General features: G+C 61.1%; 3 protein-coding genes across 3 annotated transcripts in view; 2 read left to right on the forward strand and 1 right to left on the reverse strand.

Annotated features, from left to right (window-relative positions):
* Positions 1–1,504: 1,504 nt before the first annotated feature.
* On the forward strand, positions 1,505–8,034 carry PSMD11 (proteasome 26S subunit, non-ATPase 11). The gene is made up of 13 exons (XM_072356880.1): positions 1,505–1,664; positions 3,614–3,715; positions 4,034–4,122; positions 5,518–5,589; positions 5,729–5,786; positions 5,935–6,129; positions 6,353–6,497; positions 6,587–6,647; positions 6,749–6,811; positions 6,887–7,012; positions 7,365–7,400; positions 7,513–7,564; positions 7,737–8,034. Exons 1-13 carry the CDS (start codon positions 1,574–1,576, stop codon positions 7,877–7,879), a joined length of 1,233 nt encoding a protein of 410 aa, XP_072212981.1. The 5' UTR covers positions 1,505–1,573; the 3' UTR covers positions 7,880–8,034.
* A 594-nt stretch (positions 8,035–8,628) lies between these two features.
* Positions 8,629–10,770, forward strand: CDK5R1 (cyclin dependent kinase 5 regulatory subunit 1). Its single transcript, XM_072356398.1, has one exon. It carries the CDS (start codon positions 8,690–8,692, stop codon positions 9,605–9,607), a length of 918 nt encoding a protein of 305 aa, XP_072212499.1. The 5' UTR covers positions 8,629–8,689; the 3' UTR covers positions 9,608–10,770.
* A 79-nt stretch (positions 10,771–10,849) lies between these two features.
* The window catches only part of MYO1D (myosin ID), a 67,528-nt gene continuing 60,583 nt past the window's right edge, over positions 10,850–17,794 (reverse strand). The window contains exon 22 of the mRNA XM_072356396.1: positions 10,850–12,236. Within this exon, the coding sequence (XP_072212497.1) occupies positions 12,080–12,236 (157 nt within the window). The 3' untranslated portion in view covers positions 10,850–12,079. The remainder of the gene's footprint in view (positions 12,237–17,794) is intronic.

A 17,794-nucleotide genomic window follows, 5' to 3' on the forward strand; every position in this document is an offset into this window, starting at 1 on the left:
TATTTTCCCAGTTCTCTTTTTCTTTCTTTCTTTTTTCTTTTTTTTTTTCCTTTTTTTCCCTCATTTTCCCTCCTTTTTTTCCCATTTTCTCTTTTTCTTTTTCTCACTTTTCCTTTTTCTCCCCTTATTCCCGTTCTTTTCTCCCCTCCTTTCTCTTTCTCTCCCGTTTCTCTCATCCCTCCCCATTTCCCTCCGCCCCAAATCGGGATCTCCGTGCCGGACTGCGGGGCTGCTCCGCTCCGTGCCCTGCTCTGTGTCACCCCCTGCCGCCCGCACCATGGACGGTGCGGATCCGGGATCCCAGCCCTGACCTGTGGGGCGCTGCGACCCCAAATGTCACTTGTGGAGCTACGAAATGCCCGATCGCACTTTGGGGGCTTCTCTGGAGCTGCGCCCATTCAGAGCAGCGACCCGCCCCGTAGGGTGTGTGTGTGTGTGGGGTGTGATGGGGTGTGTGGGGCAGGGGGGGCAGCGGGGCTGGGGGGCGGCCCACGGCTGTGGGGTGAGCGATGTGGGGCAGAGCCACAGAGCGGGGAGGGTGATGGGGGGGGGAGTATGGGGTATGTGTGTGGGGATATGGGGTGTGGGATGTAGGGCATGGGGTGTGGGATATGGGGGATGGGGTGTGAGATATAGGGTATAGGGTTGGGATATAGGGGATGGGGTGTGGGATATAGGGGATGGGGTGTGGGATATGAGGGATGGGGTGTGGGATATAGGATATGGGATGTGGGATATGGGGGATGGGATGTAGGATGTAGGGTATAGGGTTGGGATATAGGGGATGGGGTGTGGGATGTAGGGGATGGGGTGTGGGATATAGGGGATGGGGTGTGGGATATAGGATATGGGATGTGGGATATGGGGGATGGGATGTGGGATGTAGGGTATAGGGTTGGGATATAGGGGATGGGGTGTGGGATGTAGGGGATGGGGTGTGGGATGTAGGGGATGGGGTGTGGGATATAGGGTATAGGGTTGGGATATAGGGGATATAGGGTTGGGATATAGGGTATAGGGTTGGGATATAGGGCACAGGGTTGGGATATAGGGGATATAGGGTGTGGGATATAGGGCACAGGGTTGGGATATAGGGGATATAGGGTGTGGGATATAGGGTATAGGGTTGGGATATAGGGTACAGGGTTGGGATATAGGGGATGGGGTTGGGATATAGGGGATGGGGTGTGGGATGTAGGGGATGGGGTTGGGATATAGGGGATGGGGTGTGGGATGTAGGGGATGGGGTTGGGATGTAGGGGATATAGGGTTGGGATGTAGGGGATATAGGGTTGGGATATGGGGGATGGGGTGTGGGATGTAGGGGATATAGGGTTGGGATATGGGGGATGGGGTTGGATTCACGCTGTGGGACGGACTCTGCTCCGGGACGCCCCGCCCCCGTCCTACAACTCCCATCATCCCTCAGCGCCGGAAGTGGGCGTGTCACCCATCAGGCCCCGCCCCCATCAGTACTACATCTCCCATCATCCCGTGCACCGGAAGTGGGCGTCCCTAAGGGGGGCGTGGCTTCCGCCGCCGGCCGTGAGGAGGAGCGAAGCGAGCGGCTAAGATGGCGGCGGCGGCGGTGTTGGAGTTCCAGCGCGCGCAGTCCCTGCTGTCCACCGACCGCGAGGCGTCCATCGGCATCCTGCACTCCATCGGTGAGACACGGCCCGCACGGCGCCCACAACGGCCGCTCCGCGCCGATCCACGCCTCGTACGGCCGGCGGCACGGCCGGCTGCTGACTCACCGTGCGGCCTGCGGGACCGGAACGGGGCGGGGGGGGTTAATGGGGTTAATAATGGGGTTAATGGGGGTGATGGGTTAATGGGGTTAATGGGGGTGATGATGGGTGATGGTTAATGGGGGTGATGGTTAATGGGGGTGGGGTGAGGTATTGGATACAGGGTAGGGGGTGTGTAGGGTGTAGAATATGGGGTGTGAGTTATGGGGCTGTGACATAAGGGCTGTGTGGGATGTAGGGTATGGGTTAAGGGGAGTGACATATAGCTTATGGGTTAGAGGGAATGACTCATATAGGGTATGGGTTGGGGCAGTAACTCATATAGGGTATGGGTTAGGGGCAGTGACATATAGGGTATGGGTTGGTTAGGGGAAGTGACCCATATAGGGTATGGGTTAGAGGGAATGACCCATATAGGGTATGGGTTAGGGGCAGTAACTCATATAGGGTTTGGGTTAGGGGCAGTGACTCGTATAGTTTATGGGTTAGGGGCAATGACCCATATAGGGTATGGGTTAGGGGCAGTTTATGGGTTTCTCCCCCTGTGGGTGCTGTGGGGCAGCAGTTGTAGCACCCTCAGTGCTGTGTGAGGGGCTCTGGGGGGTCCTACTGAGTGTGGGGGGTTTGGTGTTGGGTGGAGGGTGGGATAAGGGAGCACGGGGTGTGGGCTGGGGGTGTGAGATGCAGGGTGTGGGTTGGGAGGTAGGGGATGTGTGGGGCATAAAGTGTGCGGTAAGGGATGTGAGGTGGGGGTTAGGAGTTATGGGGTGTGGGTTGGGGGGTAGAGTGTGATGCGGGCTGTGCTTTATGGGCTGTGGGTTGGGGATACGAGATAAGGTGTGTGAGATGGGGAGCACCAGACGTGGGCTGGGGGTGTGGGATCTGCTGTGTGTGTGCTGCTGCGTGTGTGCTGCTGTGTGTGTGCTGCTGTGTGTGTGCTGCTGTGTGTGTGCTGCTGTGTGTGTGCTGCTGTGTGTGTGCTGCTGTGTGTGTGCTGCTGTGTGTGTGCTGCTGTGTGTGTGCTGCTGTGTGTGTGCTGCTGTGTGTGCTGCTGTGTGTGCTGCTGTGTGTGCTGCTGTGTGTGCTGCTGTGTGTGCTGCTGTGTGTGCTGCTGTGTGTGCTGCTGTGTGTGTGCTGTGTGTGTGCTGTGTGTGTGCTGTGTGTGTGCTGCTGTGTGTGCTGCTGTGTGTGTGCTGCTGTGTGTGTGCTGCTGTGTGTGCTGCTGTGTGTGCTGCTGTGTGTGTGCTGCTGTGTGTGTGCTGCTGTGTGTGCTGCTGTGTGTGCTGTGTGTGCTGTGTGTGCTGCTGTGTGTGCTGCTGTGTGTGTGCTGCTGTGTGTGTGCTGCTGTGTGTGTGCTGCTGTGTGTGTGCTGCTGTGTGTGTGCTGCTGTGTGTGTGCTGCTGTGTGTGTGCTGCTGTGTGTGTGCTGCTGTGTGTGTGCTGCTGTGTGTGTGCTGCTGTGTGTGCTGCTGCGTGTGTGCTGCTGCGTGTGTGCTGCGTGTGTGCTGCGTGTGTGCTGCGTGTGTGTGTGCTGCTGTGTGTGTGCTGCTGTGTGTGTGCTGCTGTGTGTGTGCTGCTGTGTGTGCTGCTGTGTGTGCTGCTGTGTGTGCTGCTGTGTGTGCTGCTGTGTGTGCTGCTGTGTGTGCTGCTGTGTGTGCTGCTGTGTGTGCGCTGCTGTGTGTGCGCTGCTGTGTGTGTGCTGTGTGTGCTGCTGTGTGTGTGCTGCTGTGTGTGCTGCTGTGTGTGTGCTGCTGTGTGTGCTGCAGCTGGTGCTGAGCAGTGGCACAGCTGAGCACGGTGCTGAGCTGCAGCAGCCCTGCTCTGTGTGAGCTGCTGCTCCTCCAGCGCTGCTCTGCTCTCGTGCAGTGAAACGCGACGTGCAGGAGAACGATGAGGAGGCGGTGCAGGTCAAGGAGCAGAGCATCCTGGAGCTGGGCTCACTGCTGGCCAAGACGGGGCAGGCAGAAGGTGAGGGGGGATGAGGGAGGCTGGGGAGGGGGGGGGGGGGTCGCATGCCTTGGAGCTCCATTGGGTGCCTGTGGGGTCTGTGCTGGGATTCGGGCTGTTTGGGGTCTGAGCCCCATGGAGCCCAAAGGAGCTTCTGGGATTGGGGGTGGCTCTGGCTGAGCAGTGCTGGGGGGGGGGGGAGCAGCTTCTGTTGGGCTTTGATTCAGATAGTTGGGAAAGGTGGGGGGGGGAGAGAAGACCCCCGGGTGTTGTTGCAGGGTGAGCTGTGCCCTGGTTCTGAGCTGTGTGTCTGTGTCTGTCCTGCTTTCTCCCCTGCAGAGCTGGGGGGGCTCCTGAAATACGTGCGGCCGTTCCTGAACTCCATCAGCAAGGCCAAGGCCGCCCGCCTGGTGCGCTCCCTGCTCGAGGTGAGGATGCACACAAAGGCTCCCGGCCTCACCTGCTTCATGAGTGGCTGTTTGTAATGTGGGTCCCACCGAGCTGCTGGCAGCGCAGTCGTTGTCCCCTGCTCGCTTTGTGCTGCTGCACCCAGAGCTTCCCCGTCCACACCAAAGCCAGCAATGCCCCAATTCAGGGCAGTTTGGAGGGCCGGGCCTTTAGTTTGGTATTGCAGCGTGGAAGGGATGTCCTGGGGGTCAGGAAAGGCCCCTGAGAGTCACGTGTGTGTGTGTGTGTGTGTGTGTGTGTGAGCAGCTGCTTTGGGGTTGTGAGGCTCAGGGGAGGCCTGGCCTTGGCTCTCCCTGGTGCTGTGTGTGCTGTGTGTGCTGTGTGTGCTGTGTGTGCTGTGTGTGCTGTGTGTGCTGTGTGTGCTGTGTGTGCTGTGTGTGCTGTGTGTGCTGTGTGTGCTGTGTGTGCTGTGTGTGCTGTGTGTGCTGTGTGTGCTGTGTGTGCTGTGTGTGCTGTGTGTGCTGTGTGTGCTGTGTGTGCTGTGTGTGCTGTGTGTGCTGTGTGTGCTGTGTGTGCTGTGTGTGCTGTGTGTGCTGTGTGTGCTGTGTGTGCTGTGTGTGCTGTGTGTGCTGTGTGTGCTGTGTGTGCTGTGTGTGCTGTGTGTGCTGTGTGTGCTGTGTGTGCTGTGTGTGCTGTGTGTGCTGTGTGTGCTGTGTGTGCTGTGTGTGCTGTGTGTGCTGTGTGTGCTGTGTGTGCTGTGTGTGCTGTGTGTGCTGTGTGTGCTGTGTGTGCTGTGTGTGCTGTGTGTGCTGTGTGTGCTGTGTGTGCTGTGTGTGCTGTGTGTGCTGTGTGTGCTGTGTGTGCTGTGTGTGCTGTGTGTGCTGTGTGTGCTGTGTGTGCTGTGTGTGCTGTGTGTGCTGTGTGTGCTGTGTGTGCTGTGTGTGCTGTGTGTGCTGTGTGTGCTGTGTGTGCTGTGTGTGCTGTGTGTGCTGTGTGTGCTGTGTGTGCTGTGTGTGCTGTGTGTGCTGTGTGTGCTGTGTGTGCTGTGTGTGCTGTGTGTGCTGTGTGTGCTGTGTGTGCTGTGTGTGCTGTGTGTGCTGTGTGTGCTGTGTGTGCTGTGTGTGCTGTGTGTGCTGTGTGTGCTGTGTGTGCTGTGTGTGCTGTGTGTGCTGTGTGTGCTGTGTGTGCTGTGTGTGCTGTGTGTGCTGTGTGTGCTGTGTGTGCTGTGTGTGCTGTGTGTGCTGTGTGTGCTGTGTGTGCTGTGTGTGCTGTGTGTGCTGTGTGTGCTGTGTGTGCTGTGTGTGCTGTGTGTGCTGTGTGTGCTGTGAGCTGTGCTGTGCTATGAGCACACTGTGGGCTGTGCTGCGCTGTCAGCCTGTCAGTGAACCCAGAGCTGCTGCTTTGTGCCCCACCAGGTGGATCTGTGCTTGGAGTGCATCGAATGGGCCAAGTCAGAGAAGAGGACGTTCCTCCGCCAGGCTCTGGAGGTAACAACGTTGGTTGTTGGTTTCAGCGCATCCCACGGCGCCTTTCCCCGGCCGGGGCTGAACCCAGCGCGGCTCGGAGCGCTGCCGTGTGAGCCCCGTGTGAGCCCACCCTCCTCCCGTGCTCGTTTTGTGCCCGCAGGCCCGGCTGGTCTCGCTGTACTTCGACACCAAGCGGTACCAGGAGGCGCTGCAGCTCGGTGAGTGTCCGCTGGGCGGCAGCAGCGGCTCTGAGCGCTCTGCGGGGCTGCCCCGGTGCTGCCTCGGACCGACGCCGGGTGCTCCGGGTGCTCCTCCGTGGGGCCGCGTTGCTGCTGGATCTGCTGGAGCTCGTCCATCCCCGCGCAGGTTCCCAGCTGCTCCGGGAGCTGAAGAAGATGGACGACAAAGCTCTGCTGGTGGAGGTGCAGCTGCTGGAGAGCAAAACGTACCACGCGCTCAGCAACCTGCCCAAGGCCAGGGCGGCGCTCACCTCCGCACGCACCACGGCCAACGCCATCTATTGCCCCCCCAAGCTGCAGGCCGCGCTGGACATGCAGTCAGGTACTGCAGGGGGCTCGGCACAGCACCGTGCTCTGCTCCATGGGGGCTGTGGGCCCCCATTGCCCCCCATTGCCTCCAGTTTGCCCCCCATTGCCACCTGTTTGCCCCCCATTGCCACCTGTTTGCCCCCCATTGCCTCCAGTTTGCCCCCCATTGCCACCTGTTTGCCCCCCATTACCACCTGTTTGCCCCCCATTGCCTCCTTTCTCCCCCCCTCGCCCAGGGATCATCCACGCAGCGGAGGAGAAGGACTGGAAGACGGCCTACTCGTATTTCTACGAGGCGTTTGAGGGCTACGACTCCATCGACAACCCCAAAGCCATCACGGCCCTCAAGTACATGCTGCTCTGCAAGATCATGCTCAACGCGTACGTACGTGGTGCCGGGATGGAGGGGAGCCGTGGGTCGGGGCCGCGTGGGGCCGCAGCCGTGGGTCAGTGCTGCTTCCCTCCCGCAGCCCCGAGGACGTGCAGGCGCTGGTGAGCGGCAAGTTGGCGCTGCGCTACGCAGGGCGGCAGGTAGGAGCTCCGCTGTGAGCATCATCCCAACCCGCAGCCCCTTTGGTGCAGCTGGGCCCCCCCTGTCTGTCCCCCTGCTGACCCACCTGCTCCCCCTGCAGACAGAAGCACTGAAGTGTGTGGCTCAGGCCAGCAAGAACCGCTCGCTGGCGGACTTTGAGAAGGTGAGGGCAGCGCTGAGCACACGGAGCTCCTGCCCCTCTGGGGCTCACTGTGCTCACAGCTTTACCCTTCTGTAGGCGCTGACAGACTATAAAGTGGAGCTCCGGGACGACCCCATCATTAACACTCACTTGGCCAAGCTGTACGATAACTTATTGGAGCAGAACCTGATCAGAGTCATCGAGCCCTTCTCCAGAGTGCAGGTCTGTGCCCAGCCAGTGCTCCAAGGGGGGGGGAGCTCTGCAACCTGCTGCCCCTCACTGACAGTCAGTGACGGTAGGGCAGGGCTGAGGCTGCAGCTGTGTGGGACAGGGGGTGAGGTTGGGGGGCCCTGCACGCTGTGGGGCTGGGCCCTGCACGCTGTGGGGCTGGGCCCTGCACGCTGTGGGGCTGGGCCCTGCACGCTGTGGGGCTGGGCCCTGCACGCTGTGGGGCTGGGCCCTGCACGCTGTGGGGCTGGGCCCTGCACGCTGTGGGGCTGGGCCCTGCACGCTGTGGGGCTGGGCCCTGTGGGGAAGCCTTGCCCATAGCAGAGCTGTGCCGTTTCTCCTACAGATGGAGCACATCTCGGGCCTCATCAAGCTGTCCAAGGTAAGGGTGGGCCTGGGGGGGCTGCAGCCCCTCTGCAGGGCTCAGCTCAGCGCAGTGTTGGTGCCGTTTGGGCTGACATGAGTTTTCTGTCATCCATGTGTTTCACTTCCAGGCGGACGTGGAAAGGAAACTGTCCCAGATGATCCTGGACAAGAAGTTCCACGGTGAGGCCCCACCGGGCTCCCCTGTGTGTTATTGATGGGGGGGAAATAACCCAAGCCGTTCATTGCTCCTTAATGGGCGCTGCCGTTCATTGCTCCTTAATGGGCGCTTAATGGGGCCGAGTGCTGCCCGGCCCTGTGGGCTGATGGCTGGGGCCGGTTCTGCTCCCCGCAGGGATCCTGGATCAGGGTGAAGGAGTTCTCATCATCTTCGACGAACCCCCCGTGGACAAAACGTACGAAGCCGCCCTGGAGACGATCCAGAACATGAGCAAAGTGGTGGATTCGCTGTACAACAAAGCCAAGAAGCTGACATAGGTGTGGGGGGGCAGCACGGCTCAGCCGGGCCGCACGGCTCGGTGCCCCCCCGGCCCGGCCCCGCCCCGCAGCGCGGAGCCCAGATCGACCCGTTCGGTTCCGTTTTGCGCTCGGGACGTTTTTAATCCCCCCCCGGGAGCCGCTGGGGCCGTTGGTGCCGCCAGCTCCGCCCCCGCGCTGCACATGGGGGGAATCACGACCCCCCCCCCCCCCCCCCCATCGTCGGTCCCGCAGCCGCTGTGCGGTGCTGGCTGCCCCACACCGCCCCCCCCCCCCTTTACTCCTCATCCCCCCCCGGTTGCTGTGCGGGTTTTGGGCACCGCGGCCGCCCGGCTCCGTTATCTGATGTTCAGATGAGTTCCAATAAAGGAGCTGGTTTTTGCTTTGGGGTCGGTTTTCTCTCGGTTCCATCTCGCTGGGGGCGGTGGGAGCTGCTCGCTCTGCGCTTCTGGTTCCGGCCCGGTTCCGTTCGGCGCTGATGGGGGCGTGGCCAAAGCTCATCTTGGGGGCGTGGCCAAAACGCGTCTTGGGGGCGTGGCCAAAGCTCCGCCCGGCGGGGAGGCGCGGTTCCGAGTGGGCGTGGCTTCGGCGCGCGCCCTCCCCTTTTTCCCCGCCGGCGCGCCGGACGCACGTGGCGACGCGGGGAGGGGCGGGGCGGGCGCGGGGGCGCGCACTGCGCCGGCGGGAGCGCGCGGAGCGGAGGGGCGGAGGGGCGGGGCTGAGCGCGGCGCTGAGCGGCGGCGGCGGAGCGGGGCCGGGGCCGGGGCCGGGGCCGGGGCGGGCGGCGGGGCCCGGCGGGCGGCCGGCGCCATGGGCACGGTGCTGTCGCTGTCGCCGAGCTACCGGAAGGCCCCGCTGTTCGAGGACGGGACGGCCACGGTGGGGCATTACACGGCGGTGCAGAACAGCAAGAACGCCAAGGAGAAGGGCCTGAAGCGGCACTCGCTCATCTCCGTGCTGCCCTGGAAGCGCATCGCCGCCGTCTCGGCCAAGAAGAAAAGCTCCAAGAAGGTGCAGCCCAACGGCGGCTACCAGAGCAACGTCACCCACCTCAACAACGAGAACCTGAAGAAGTCGCTCTCCTGCGCCAACCTCGCCACCTTCGCGCCCCCGCCGCCCTCCTCCTCCTCCTCCTCCTCCGCCGCCGCGCTCCCCCCGGCTCAGAAGATCCCCCCCGGGGGTCCCGCCGCCGCCGCCGCCGCCGCCGCCGCCGCCACCCCGCGCCGCGTGGTGGTCCAGGCGTCCACCAGCGAACTGCTGCGCTGCCTGGGCGAGTTCCTGTGCCGCCGCTGCTACCGCCTGAAGCACCTGTCGCCCACCGACCCGGTGCTGTGGCTGCGCTCCGTGGACCGCTCGCTGCTGCTGCAGGGCTGGCAGGACCAGGGCTTCATCACGCCGGCCAACGTGGTGTTCCTCTACATGCTGTGCCGCGACGTCATCTCGGCCGAGGTGGGCAGCGACCACGAACTGCAGGCGGTGCTGCTCACCTGCCTGTACCTCTCCTACTCCTACATGGGCAACGAGATCTCCTACCCGCTGAAGCCCTTCCTGGTGGAGAGCTGTAAGGAGGCCTTCTGGGACCGCTGCCTCTCCATCATCGACCTCATGAGCCCCAAGATGCTGCAGGTCAACGCCGACCCCCACTTCTTCACGCAGGTCTTCGCCGACCTCAAGAAGGAGAGCGGCGCGGAGGAGAAGGGCCGGCTGCTCATCGGGCTCGACCGGTGAACCCCGCGCCGCCCCGAGCGCCGAGGTGACTCCGCTGGAGGGGTCCCCTCACCCCGCCCGTTGTCCCCGCGGAGGGCTCCCGTCGCCCCGTCCCTTGTCCTCTTCGAGGCGACCCCCGGAGGAGGAGGTTTGGGGGGGGGGGGGTCTCCTCGTCCCGCCGACGGTTCCCTTTGAGGCGACCCCGCCGGAGGGGGCCGCGTCGCCCCGCCGAATTATCCCCGTTGAAGCGACTCCGACGGAGGGTTGCGGTGGGGGAGCTCCGCTCCGTGACCCCCCGCGCCGCCCCATCCGCGTCCCCTGGAGGCGGGCGGCCGACCCCCGACCCCCGACCCCCGGCCCCCCTTCCTCGCTGCCCCCCCCTCCCTCCACCACCGCTTCCCCAGCTCCGACCCCACGGCGGTGGCTGCGGGTTTGGGGCGCGTCGCTGTGAAACGCCTCGATCCCATCGAGCTGAGCCGGGGCCGTTGGATGGAGCTCCGGGCCGGTATCCGGGCGCTGCTGCTATCGGACAGACCCCAACCGCCGGGGAGCCGCCGCCAACCAACCTGCCCCCCCAACCCCGAACCCCCATCCCCATCCTCCCTCCTCTCATCGTTGCTTTGACAGTGGTGTCGCGCATGCAGCCGTCGGAGCAGTTTTTTGTGTCTTCGGGAATTCAGAGAAAACGGAACAAAAAATCGAAAAAAAAGGAAAAAAAAAAAAGGAAAAAAATCCAAAAACACGGAAAAAAAAAAAAAAGAACCGCTCACAAAACAACAAAAATCCCCCCAAGGCCGGATTTGGGGCCGCAGCGCCAACCGACCCCCCCCCCTTCTCCATCCCCCCCTTCTCCATCCCCCCTTTCCCACCCCCCACCCGCCGCACAGCGGGAGCCGCCGCCCCCCCCCCCGTGTCCGTTTTTTTTTAGTGCAATTTCCCCGTCGATCCGTCGGGCCTTTGGTGGGTTTCGTCCTTAATTTATATCTTCGTCTCCTTTTTGTATGTGTGTGTACAGTGCGTTTGTACGTGCGTGTGGTTTCCGACCCGACACAACGTGTCCCGGCGCCCCGGGTGCCTGTAATTTAATGCCCCCCCCCCTAAAAACAAAACCCCCATCCCCCCCCAAACCCCTTATTTTTATTTATTTTTGTACTGTGCTGATGAAATAAAACGCACTGAGCATCCACTGCAGCATCCACTGCAGCATCCATCACTGCATCCACCATCACTGCATCCACCATCACTGCATCCATCACTGCATCCATCACTGCATCCATCATCACTGCATCCATCACTGCATCCATCACTGCATCCATCACTGCATCCATCACTGCATCCATCACCGCATCCATCGCAGCCTCCATCACACGGCGCCGCTCCTCCCCGTGCCGGGGGTCGCCCGTTGGTGACACGGAGGGTCCCTTTTTTGTGGCTCTTTTATGCGTTCAAATGATCGACCTGGCTTGAAAAACGCGACTGAAATAAACGAGGCTTTGCTGCATCGCGCCGCCGGTTCAGCCACGGCTCCTTTAAGGCTTCGCCCCAACGCGGCGCAGAAGCGGCTCTCAGCCGTTGGGAACAAAGCGGGACCGTATCGATATACTTTATATTATATATATATATATATATATAAAACCAGAGCCGGACCAGATGCTGCCTTTCATACAGAACGTCTCGTGCCGGACATCGCGGCCATCCCGCAGCATCTCGAATCTCCTCCCCGCGATTCCCCGCCGGCCGCAGCAGCGCGGAGGAGCGGGGCACAAAACGGGCCCGGAGCGCAAAGGGGGGCAGCGCCGGGGGGGGCTGCGGGTCCCGCTGCGGAGGGGCTGGGGGTCGGGGGCTGAGGGCTGCGGGGTGGGCGGCGTTGTGTCCGGCGTTGTGTCCGGCGTTGTGTCCGGCGCTGCCCCGCGGCTCCGGGCTCTGCTGGCATCTCTGAGCTCCGCCGTCGCGCTGCGAGTCCCGGCCTGACCGGCAGTGCCGGGAGCGGCTGCGGGGCGGCCCGTGGGAGCCGCGGCGGTGCCACGCAGCACACGAAGGCCGCGTGGAGCGACCCGGGAGGGGGGAGGAATTAAGGCAGAACCGGCACGGAGAGCTCACACAGCCGCGTGCACCGGGAGCCCCGGCCAAGAGGGCAGCAGAGCCCTCCCGCTGCTCCGCGCTGCCGGACCGCGGCGCCGTCTTTGGGTCCTCCGGAGGACCGAACCGAGTTAAGGCATCGCCATGAGGGGGCAGGGAGGGCATCGGTACCATAAATGCTTTGGGGTGGGGGGAGGCGGGGGGGGCGAATTCAGAAGCGCTTCCCATCGTCCCGACCCACGAGCGGCCGCGCCGAGCCGCAGAGCCGCTCCCGAATCCGGGTCTGTTCGGCTCCGAGCGCCGGGGGCGGCCGGCGACCCGCTTCCAAACGGGCCCCACGTTCCGGCCGGGCTGCGGGGCGGGCGATCGCTGCTCCCCGACGGCTCCGCGCCGCTGCCGGGGGTCGCAGGGCCGCTATTTGCCCGGCACGGAGAGGACGAACCCGGAGCGATGCTTGGTGAAATCCGGCTGCGATTGGTCGATCCGCGTCTCCACGGAGACGGAGCATTTCCTGCCGTGCAGGCTGCATTGCACCGGGTGGGCCACGCTGACGCGCAGAGCGCGCTTCTCGCTGCAAAGCAAAGGGACAGACGTCAGTGCAAAGGGACAGCAGTCAGAGCAAAGGGACAGCAGTCAGTGCAAAGGGACAGCAGTCAGAGTAAAGGGACAGCAGTCAGTGCTAAGGGACAGCAGTCAGTGCAAAGGGACAGCAGTCAGAGCAAAGGGACAGCAGTCAGAGCAAAGGGACAGCAGTCAGTGCTAAGGGACAGCAGTCAGTGCAAAGGGACAGCAGTCAGAGCAAAGGGACAGCAGTCAGTGCAAAGGGACAGCAGTCAGAGTAAAGGGACAGCAGTCAGTGCAAAGGGACAGCAGTCAGTGCTAAGGGACAGCCGTCAGCACGCAGCCCGACCCGGAGCCGTGCGGGAGCTCCGCGCACCGCGGCCCCAATCCCGCTTAGGCCGCTATTCTTAGCGCGTCTTAACGGGACTCGCTGAGCGCGGAGCTCCCCACGTCACGCACCGGCACCGCCGCCTCTTGCGGGGCTGCGGGGAGCGCTGAGCACGTGGGGCAGGACGGGCTGCGGGTCGGCATCCAGCAGCAAAAGGAGCCGCGTCATCCCGGAGCTCGGAGACCCAACCGGGCTTTACCACAAGCGGGGAGATGCTCCCCAAGCCCCGCAGGGCTGAGGCCACTAAAGGACGGGGTGGGGGGGTCAGACAGAGCCAAGCAGGGCAGGGGAGACCCCCGAGATCCTCCGGTCCAACCCCAGCCCCAACAGCCCAGAGAAAAGCTGAGGCTCCGAAGGGGCTGCGTGTCACACAGGAGCAGCCCTTCACCTTCTGGGGTCCGTGTGGGCACAGTTCAGCCGTGTGGGGCCGGGGCTGTATCTCCTCCCAGCACGCGTGGGGCTGCAGGACAACGACCCGGGGCAGGACGGCGTCCCCGGCCCCGCTCCCAGCAGCAGAACGATCCCCAGAGCGCTTGACGTGAAGGCTCTGCCTCGCTCCTGCCCCGCTTCAAAGCCCGCAGCCATCGATCCCTTACGAAGCGTTCGCTGAAGCTGCTCAGCGGGATGAAAAGCAGGGAATTCCCAGGGCATCTCATCTGCAAAGCAGCCCGCAGCAAACAAAGGGCCCGTTGCCGCAGGCAGCGCCGCTATTTCATGTGCTCCAACAGGAGGAAGATCAGCACATCCACGGGGTGCAGCTCCGGCACCCAACGGCCTCCCCAACTCTCAGCCACTCTGAGATGTGAGGAACAGCCCCCAACCAGCTTCTGGCTTCGGTGCAATCGAACACAAAACGGCCCAGTGCTGCCTTTCTGATGGGAAACCGCCGTGCCAGAAATGGGATCCAGCCCCTGCCCTTGGATGGGGCGAGAGCAGCATCGGAAATGCAGCAGCACGACAATAATGGGGAGCACTCAGGAAGATGAAGGCAGAGTGAGTTCCTGGCTCTGACATCACAGACATCACAGCTCCATCCTGCGCGGGATGAGCAGCACTGAGCGTGTCCCGTCCCAGCAGCTCCTTGCCAGCACCCAGCAGGGCTGAACGCTGCAGATCCAGCTCGGGGGCTCCTGATGGCCACGTCCCTCCTGAGATGTTGGTTTAGAGTTCACTGAGCCATGGATGGTTGGGTTGAAAAGGACCTTAAAGGTCACAGGAACATGGGATCATGGCATGGTTGGGTCAGGTTGGGTTACATTGGGTTGGGTTGGGTTGAGTAGGGTTGGGTTACATTGAGTTGGGTTGGGTTGAGTTGGGTTACATTGGGTTGGGTTGAGTAGGGTTGGGTTACATTAAGTTGGGTTGGGTTGAGTTGGGTTGGGTTACATTGGGTTGGGTTGGGTTGAGTTGGGTTACATTGGGTTACATTGAGTTGGGTTGGGTTACATTGGGTTGGGCTGAGTCAGGTTGGGTTACATTGGGTTGGGTTGAGTTGGGTTGAGTTGGGTTACATTGAGTTGGGTTACATTGGGTTGGGTTGAGTTGGGTTACATTGGGTTGAGCTGAGTTGGGTTGGGCTACATTGAGTTTGGTTGGGTTACACTGGGTTGTGTTGGGTTGGGTTGAGTTGAAAGGGACCTTGAAGACCACAGACCCATAAAACCACAACACAGTCAGGTTGGAAGGGACCTCAAAGTCTCATCCACAGCCACTGGCATTGCCATGGATGGGGCACCCCCACTTCCCTGGGAGCCCCATGGTTAAGGGATGCAGAAATTCCAGAAGAAATTCCTTCAGTGGGCACCGTTCCCCTCCTGCAGGGATTGGGGGGGGGGGTTCGGGTGGTGCAGAGCGTGACTGTGGGTCACTGTGTGTCACTGGGCTGTGAGCCTCCCACACCAACACGGGGATGGGGGTTTTCTGAAGCAGCTGATGGTGCTGCACACCCCGGGACAGCAGCACAGCCCCCACAGCTCCGCTCCCATTGCTGGGTGGGGGTGGGGAGCAGGAGCTGCAGCCCCGGGATGGGCACACACAGCTATGGGGTCAAACCCAGCGCGGGGCTCCCACAGCTCTGTAGGATTGTAGGATCGCCATCCCCCGCTGCCCTTTGATGGAGCGGTGCCTTCAGCATCCCGGCTCACATCACCATGGCAACCGGGCACCCAGCATCCCAGCCCATGCGCTGAGTGCAGCCAATCCCCGTACCCCACATAACCCCACAGCGCCCAGAGCTGTGTAAAACCCCACATAACCCCGGGGATGTTCCCATTGGAACCGCAGCCCTGAGCCGTGGGGACGCCCCTCTGCACCAACACGAGATGCTGCCCTCCCAGCTGTGACCTCACACGGCCGGGCTCAGCACCATCTATTTCCAGAGCTGATCTGAAAACCTCAATTCTCAATCCCTCGTCCCTGTCAGTTAATGGGGAGAAATAATAATAAGAAGAAAAATGTGCAAAAAAAGAGAGAAATTAGTGAAAGCTTCAAGGGATGTGAGAACAGCGTAAAGAGGCTGTGGGGGAAAGGAGGGGGGGGAGGGAGAAGGGGGAAAGAGATAAAGGGAAAACAAAGAAGGGGAAGAGGGGAAAGGGGGAAGTGGAGAGGAGGAAAAAGGGGAAGGGAGAAAAGGAAAGAGAAAGGGGAGAGAGGGGAAGAGGGAGAGGAGAGGAGAGGAGAGGAGAGGAGAGGAGAGGAGAGGAGAGGAGAGGAGAGGAGAGGAGAGGAGAGGAGAGGAGAGGAGAGGAGAGGAGAGGAGAGGAGAGGAGAGGAGAGGAGAGGAGAGGAGAGGAGAGGAGAGGAGAGGAGAGGAGAGGAGAGGAGAGGATGGAGCTGTGGGGATCAGTGCTAAGTGAAAGGCTCTGAGGCTGCCATCCCAAACACAGGGCTGGCACTTCTGCTGCGCTTTGCTCTCGTTGCTTCATTCACCCCACATGAGAGCAGCTCCCACAGGCTGCTCCCTTCTTTAAGGCTGATCTCTTTCTGCTTTGCCTCCCCCTGACTTATTCCTCTGCACTTCAGAGGAGAAATCAGCAGCTCTGCACCTGGCTCTGAGCAACGTGCTGCATCCAGCGCAGCTGCAGCCATTCACACAGCAACCAGCTCCGGCTCCAGTGCTCTGTATCCACTCATTTCACTGCTGCTGAGCAGAACTGCCCCCTCCTGCAGGCAGCTCCCCGCTCTGGGCTCAGCAGAGTTAAATCTGCCTCATTTCTCCCTGCAATAAATTAAACAACGACGCGGTGAATGGGGAGAAATGAGCTGCAAAGCCAAAGGCCTCCACTGCTAATGGATTCACTCTTTGTTCCCTCTGTGTGTCCTGAAGGGCCACTGCAGCCAGGAGATAGGATGGAGGTGTGGGCTGAGCCAAAGAGCTTCATGGCACAACAGCCACCATGGGAAAGGAATCCCCATCCCAAGGCAGGACATGCGCTCAGACATTGCAAGAGCTTTGGTTACCTCCGGGACCACAGAGTGCCCCCCAGTGCAACCTGAGGAGGCTGGTTTGGTGACACAGATGTGTGTCTGTGAGCTGCAGGGCTGAACGGTGGGCTCCATAAATCAGAGAGCACTTTTCTGCTGTTGCTGTCACGATCCTCCCTTCCCAACCACGCTGCCTTCCTCCCATTAGTGATTCTGAGCACTGGTTCAGAGCACAAACAGAACACCCATAACATGGCCACGGGTTCTCACTGATGAGGATATTAAAGAGCATCAGCCCAGCTTCCTAACCCAACTTCTGAATGCAAAGGTTGGAGCGTGGAGGAAAAGGCTTCCAGTAACCCCAGATGGATCTGAAGCCCCAGGGAGGAGGGAGATGGAGAAGGATGGAGTGGGGTGGGATGGGAGGGCAGGGGATGGGATAGGTTGGGGATCGGAATGGGGATAGGTTGGGTTGGGGATGGGAATGGGTTGGGTTGAGTTGGGTTGGGGACAGGATGGGTTGGGTTGAGTTGGGTTGGGGACAGGATGGGTTGGGTTGGGCTGGGGAGGCACTGGGTTGGGGATGAGGATGGGGATGGGATGGGTTGAAGATGATGAAAGAGGGATGGGGTTGGGTTGGGGATGAAGGTGGGCCAGCATCTCCCTGCTTGAGAAAATCTACCCCAGCGCTGACTGCTCAAGTAATTGCTGCTTCAGCCTCCAGCATCCCTTCACCTGCATGACCCAAAGGAGAAGAAACCCAAAGAGGACGAGCTGCCCACTGCCTGCCTGTATTCCAGGCTGCCTCCTCCTGAACCCCAGGGCTGGGATCGCACCTCTCCAGTGCTGGCCGCTCCATGGGGGGGATTTAAAGACGACTGATCCAAAAATGACCATTAAAACCTAAATTAAGCCTATGCCTGCAGTCAACATCCTCCATTCTGGTCACTCAAGCAATGGCTTCAGCAGAACCAGCAGCAGCTCACAGAGCAATGAGGTCACATCTACAAAAGGAATTCGGTGCCAGGAGCCAAATCTGCTCCATCAGCAGAGATGAAAACCCAGCACAGAGTGAAACACTTCAGCCCTTTCCTGTGGGAAATCAGCTCTGAGCTCCATCCCTCCCAGCTCCGACTCGCAGGGAAGCACCTCTGTGTCCCCTTGGGAGCACTCATCCTCACCAGAGACTCGAGATGCTGCCAGAGGATGCCCAAACAGAGGCACAAGCATCCACTCCATGTCCTTCATCCCTGCTCAAAACACACTTTGAATCTCAAGTGGATTCTCTTCAGCCTTAGGCCTGGCACTGAGTGCAGCAGTGCAGGCAGGCAGTGGGGCGCAGCTCACAGCACTGCCCCCATCCCAGCCCACAGCGCCACCTTAATAACAGCTTTGTTCCTCGGGAGCACGACGGCTCCATCCCAAACCTGTGATGGGACACACAGCCCCAACCTGCCGCTCACAACAATCCATCCCAGGCTGCCATTTGCTAAATGGGATGCTTTCTTTGGGGAGAGGTAATGAAAGATGTCTATAAATCTGGTCAGACCGGACCGGCAGAGCCGGGCTTTCATTTGACTTGGAAATTGCACTTCGTGGTCAGCCCTCAGCACCACTCACTGCAGGAGCTGCTTTGAAGCAGAGGGGCTCAAATGGGAGCTGTGTGTGTGTGTGCAGAACGACTGGGGGGACAGCAGACACTGCAGGGATGGGGAGCGACGCTTTAACACCACGGCAACGAGCTCCGTGCTGAGACG

This window comes from Excalfactoria chinensis, chromosome 24 (assembly GCF_039878825.1).
Source record: "Excalfactoria chinensis isolate bCotChi1 chromosome 24, bCotChi1.hap2, whole genome shotgun sequence".
Lineage (NCBI taxonomy): Eukaryota > Metazoa > Chordata > Aves > Galliformes > Phasianidae > Excalfactoria > Excalfactoria chinensis.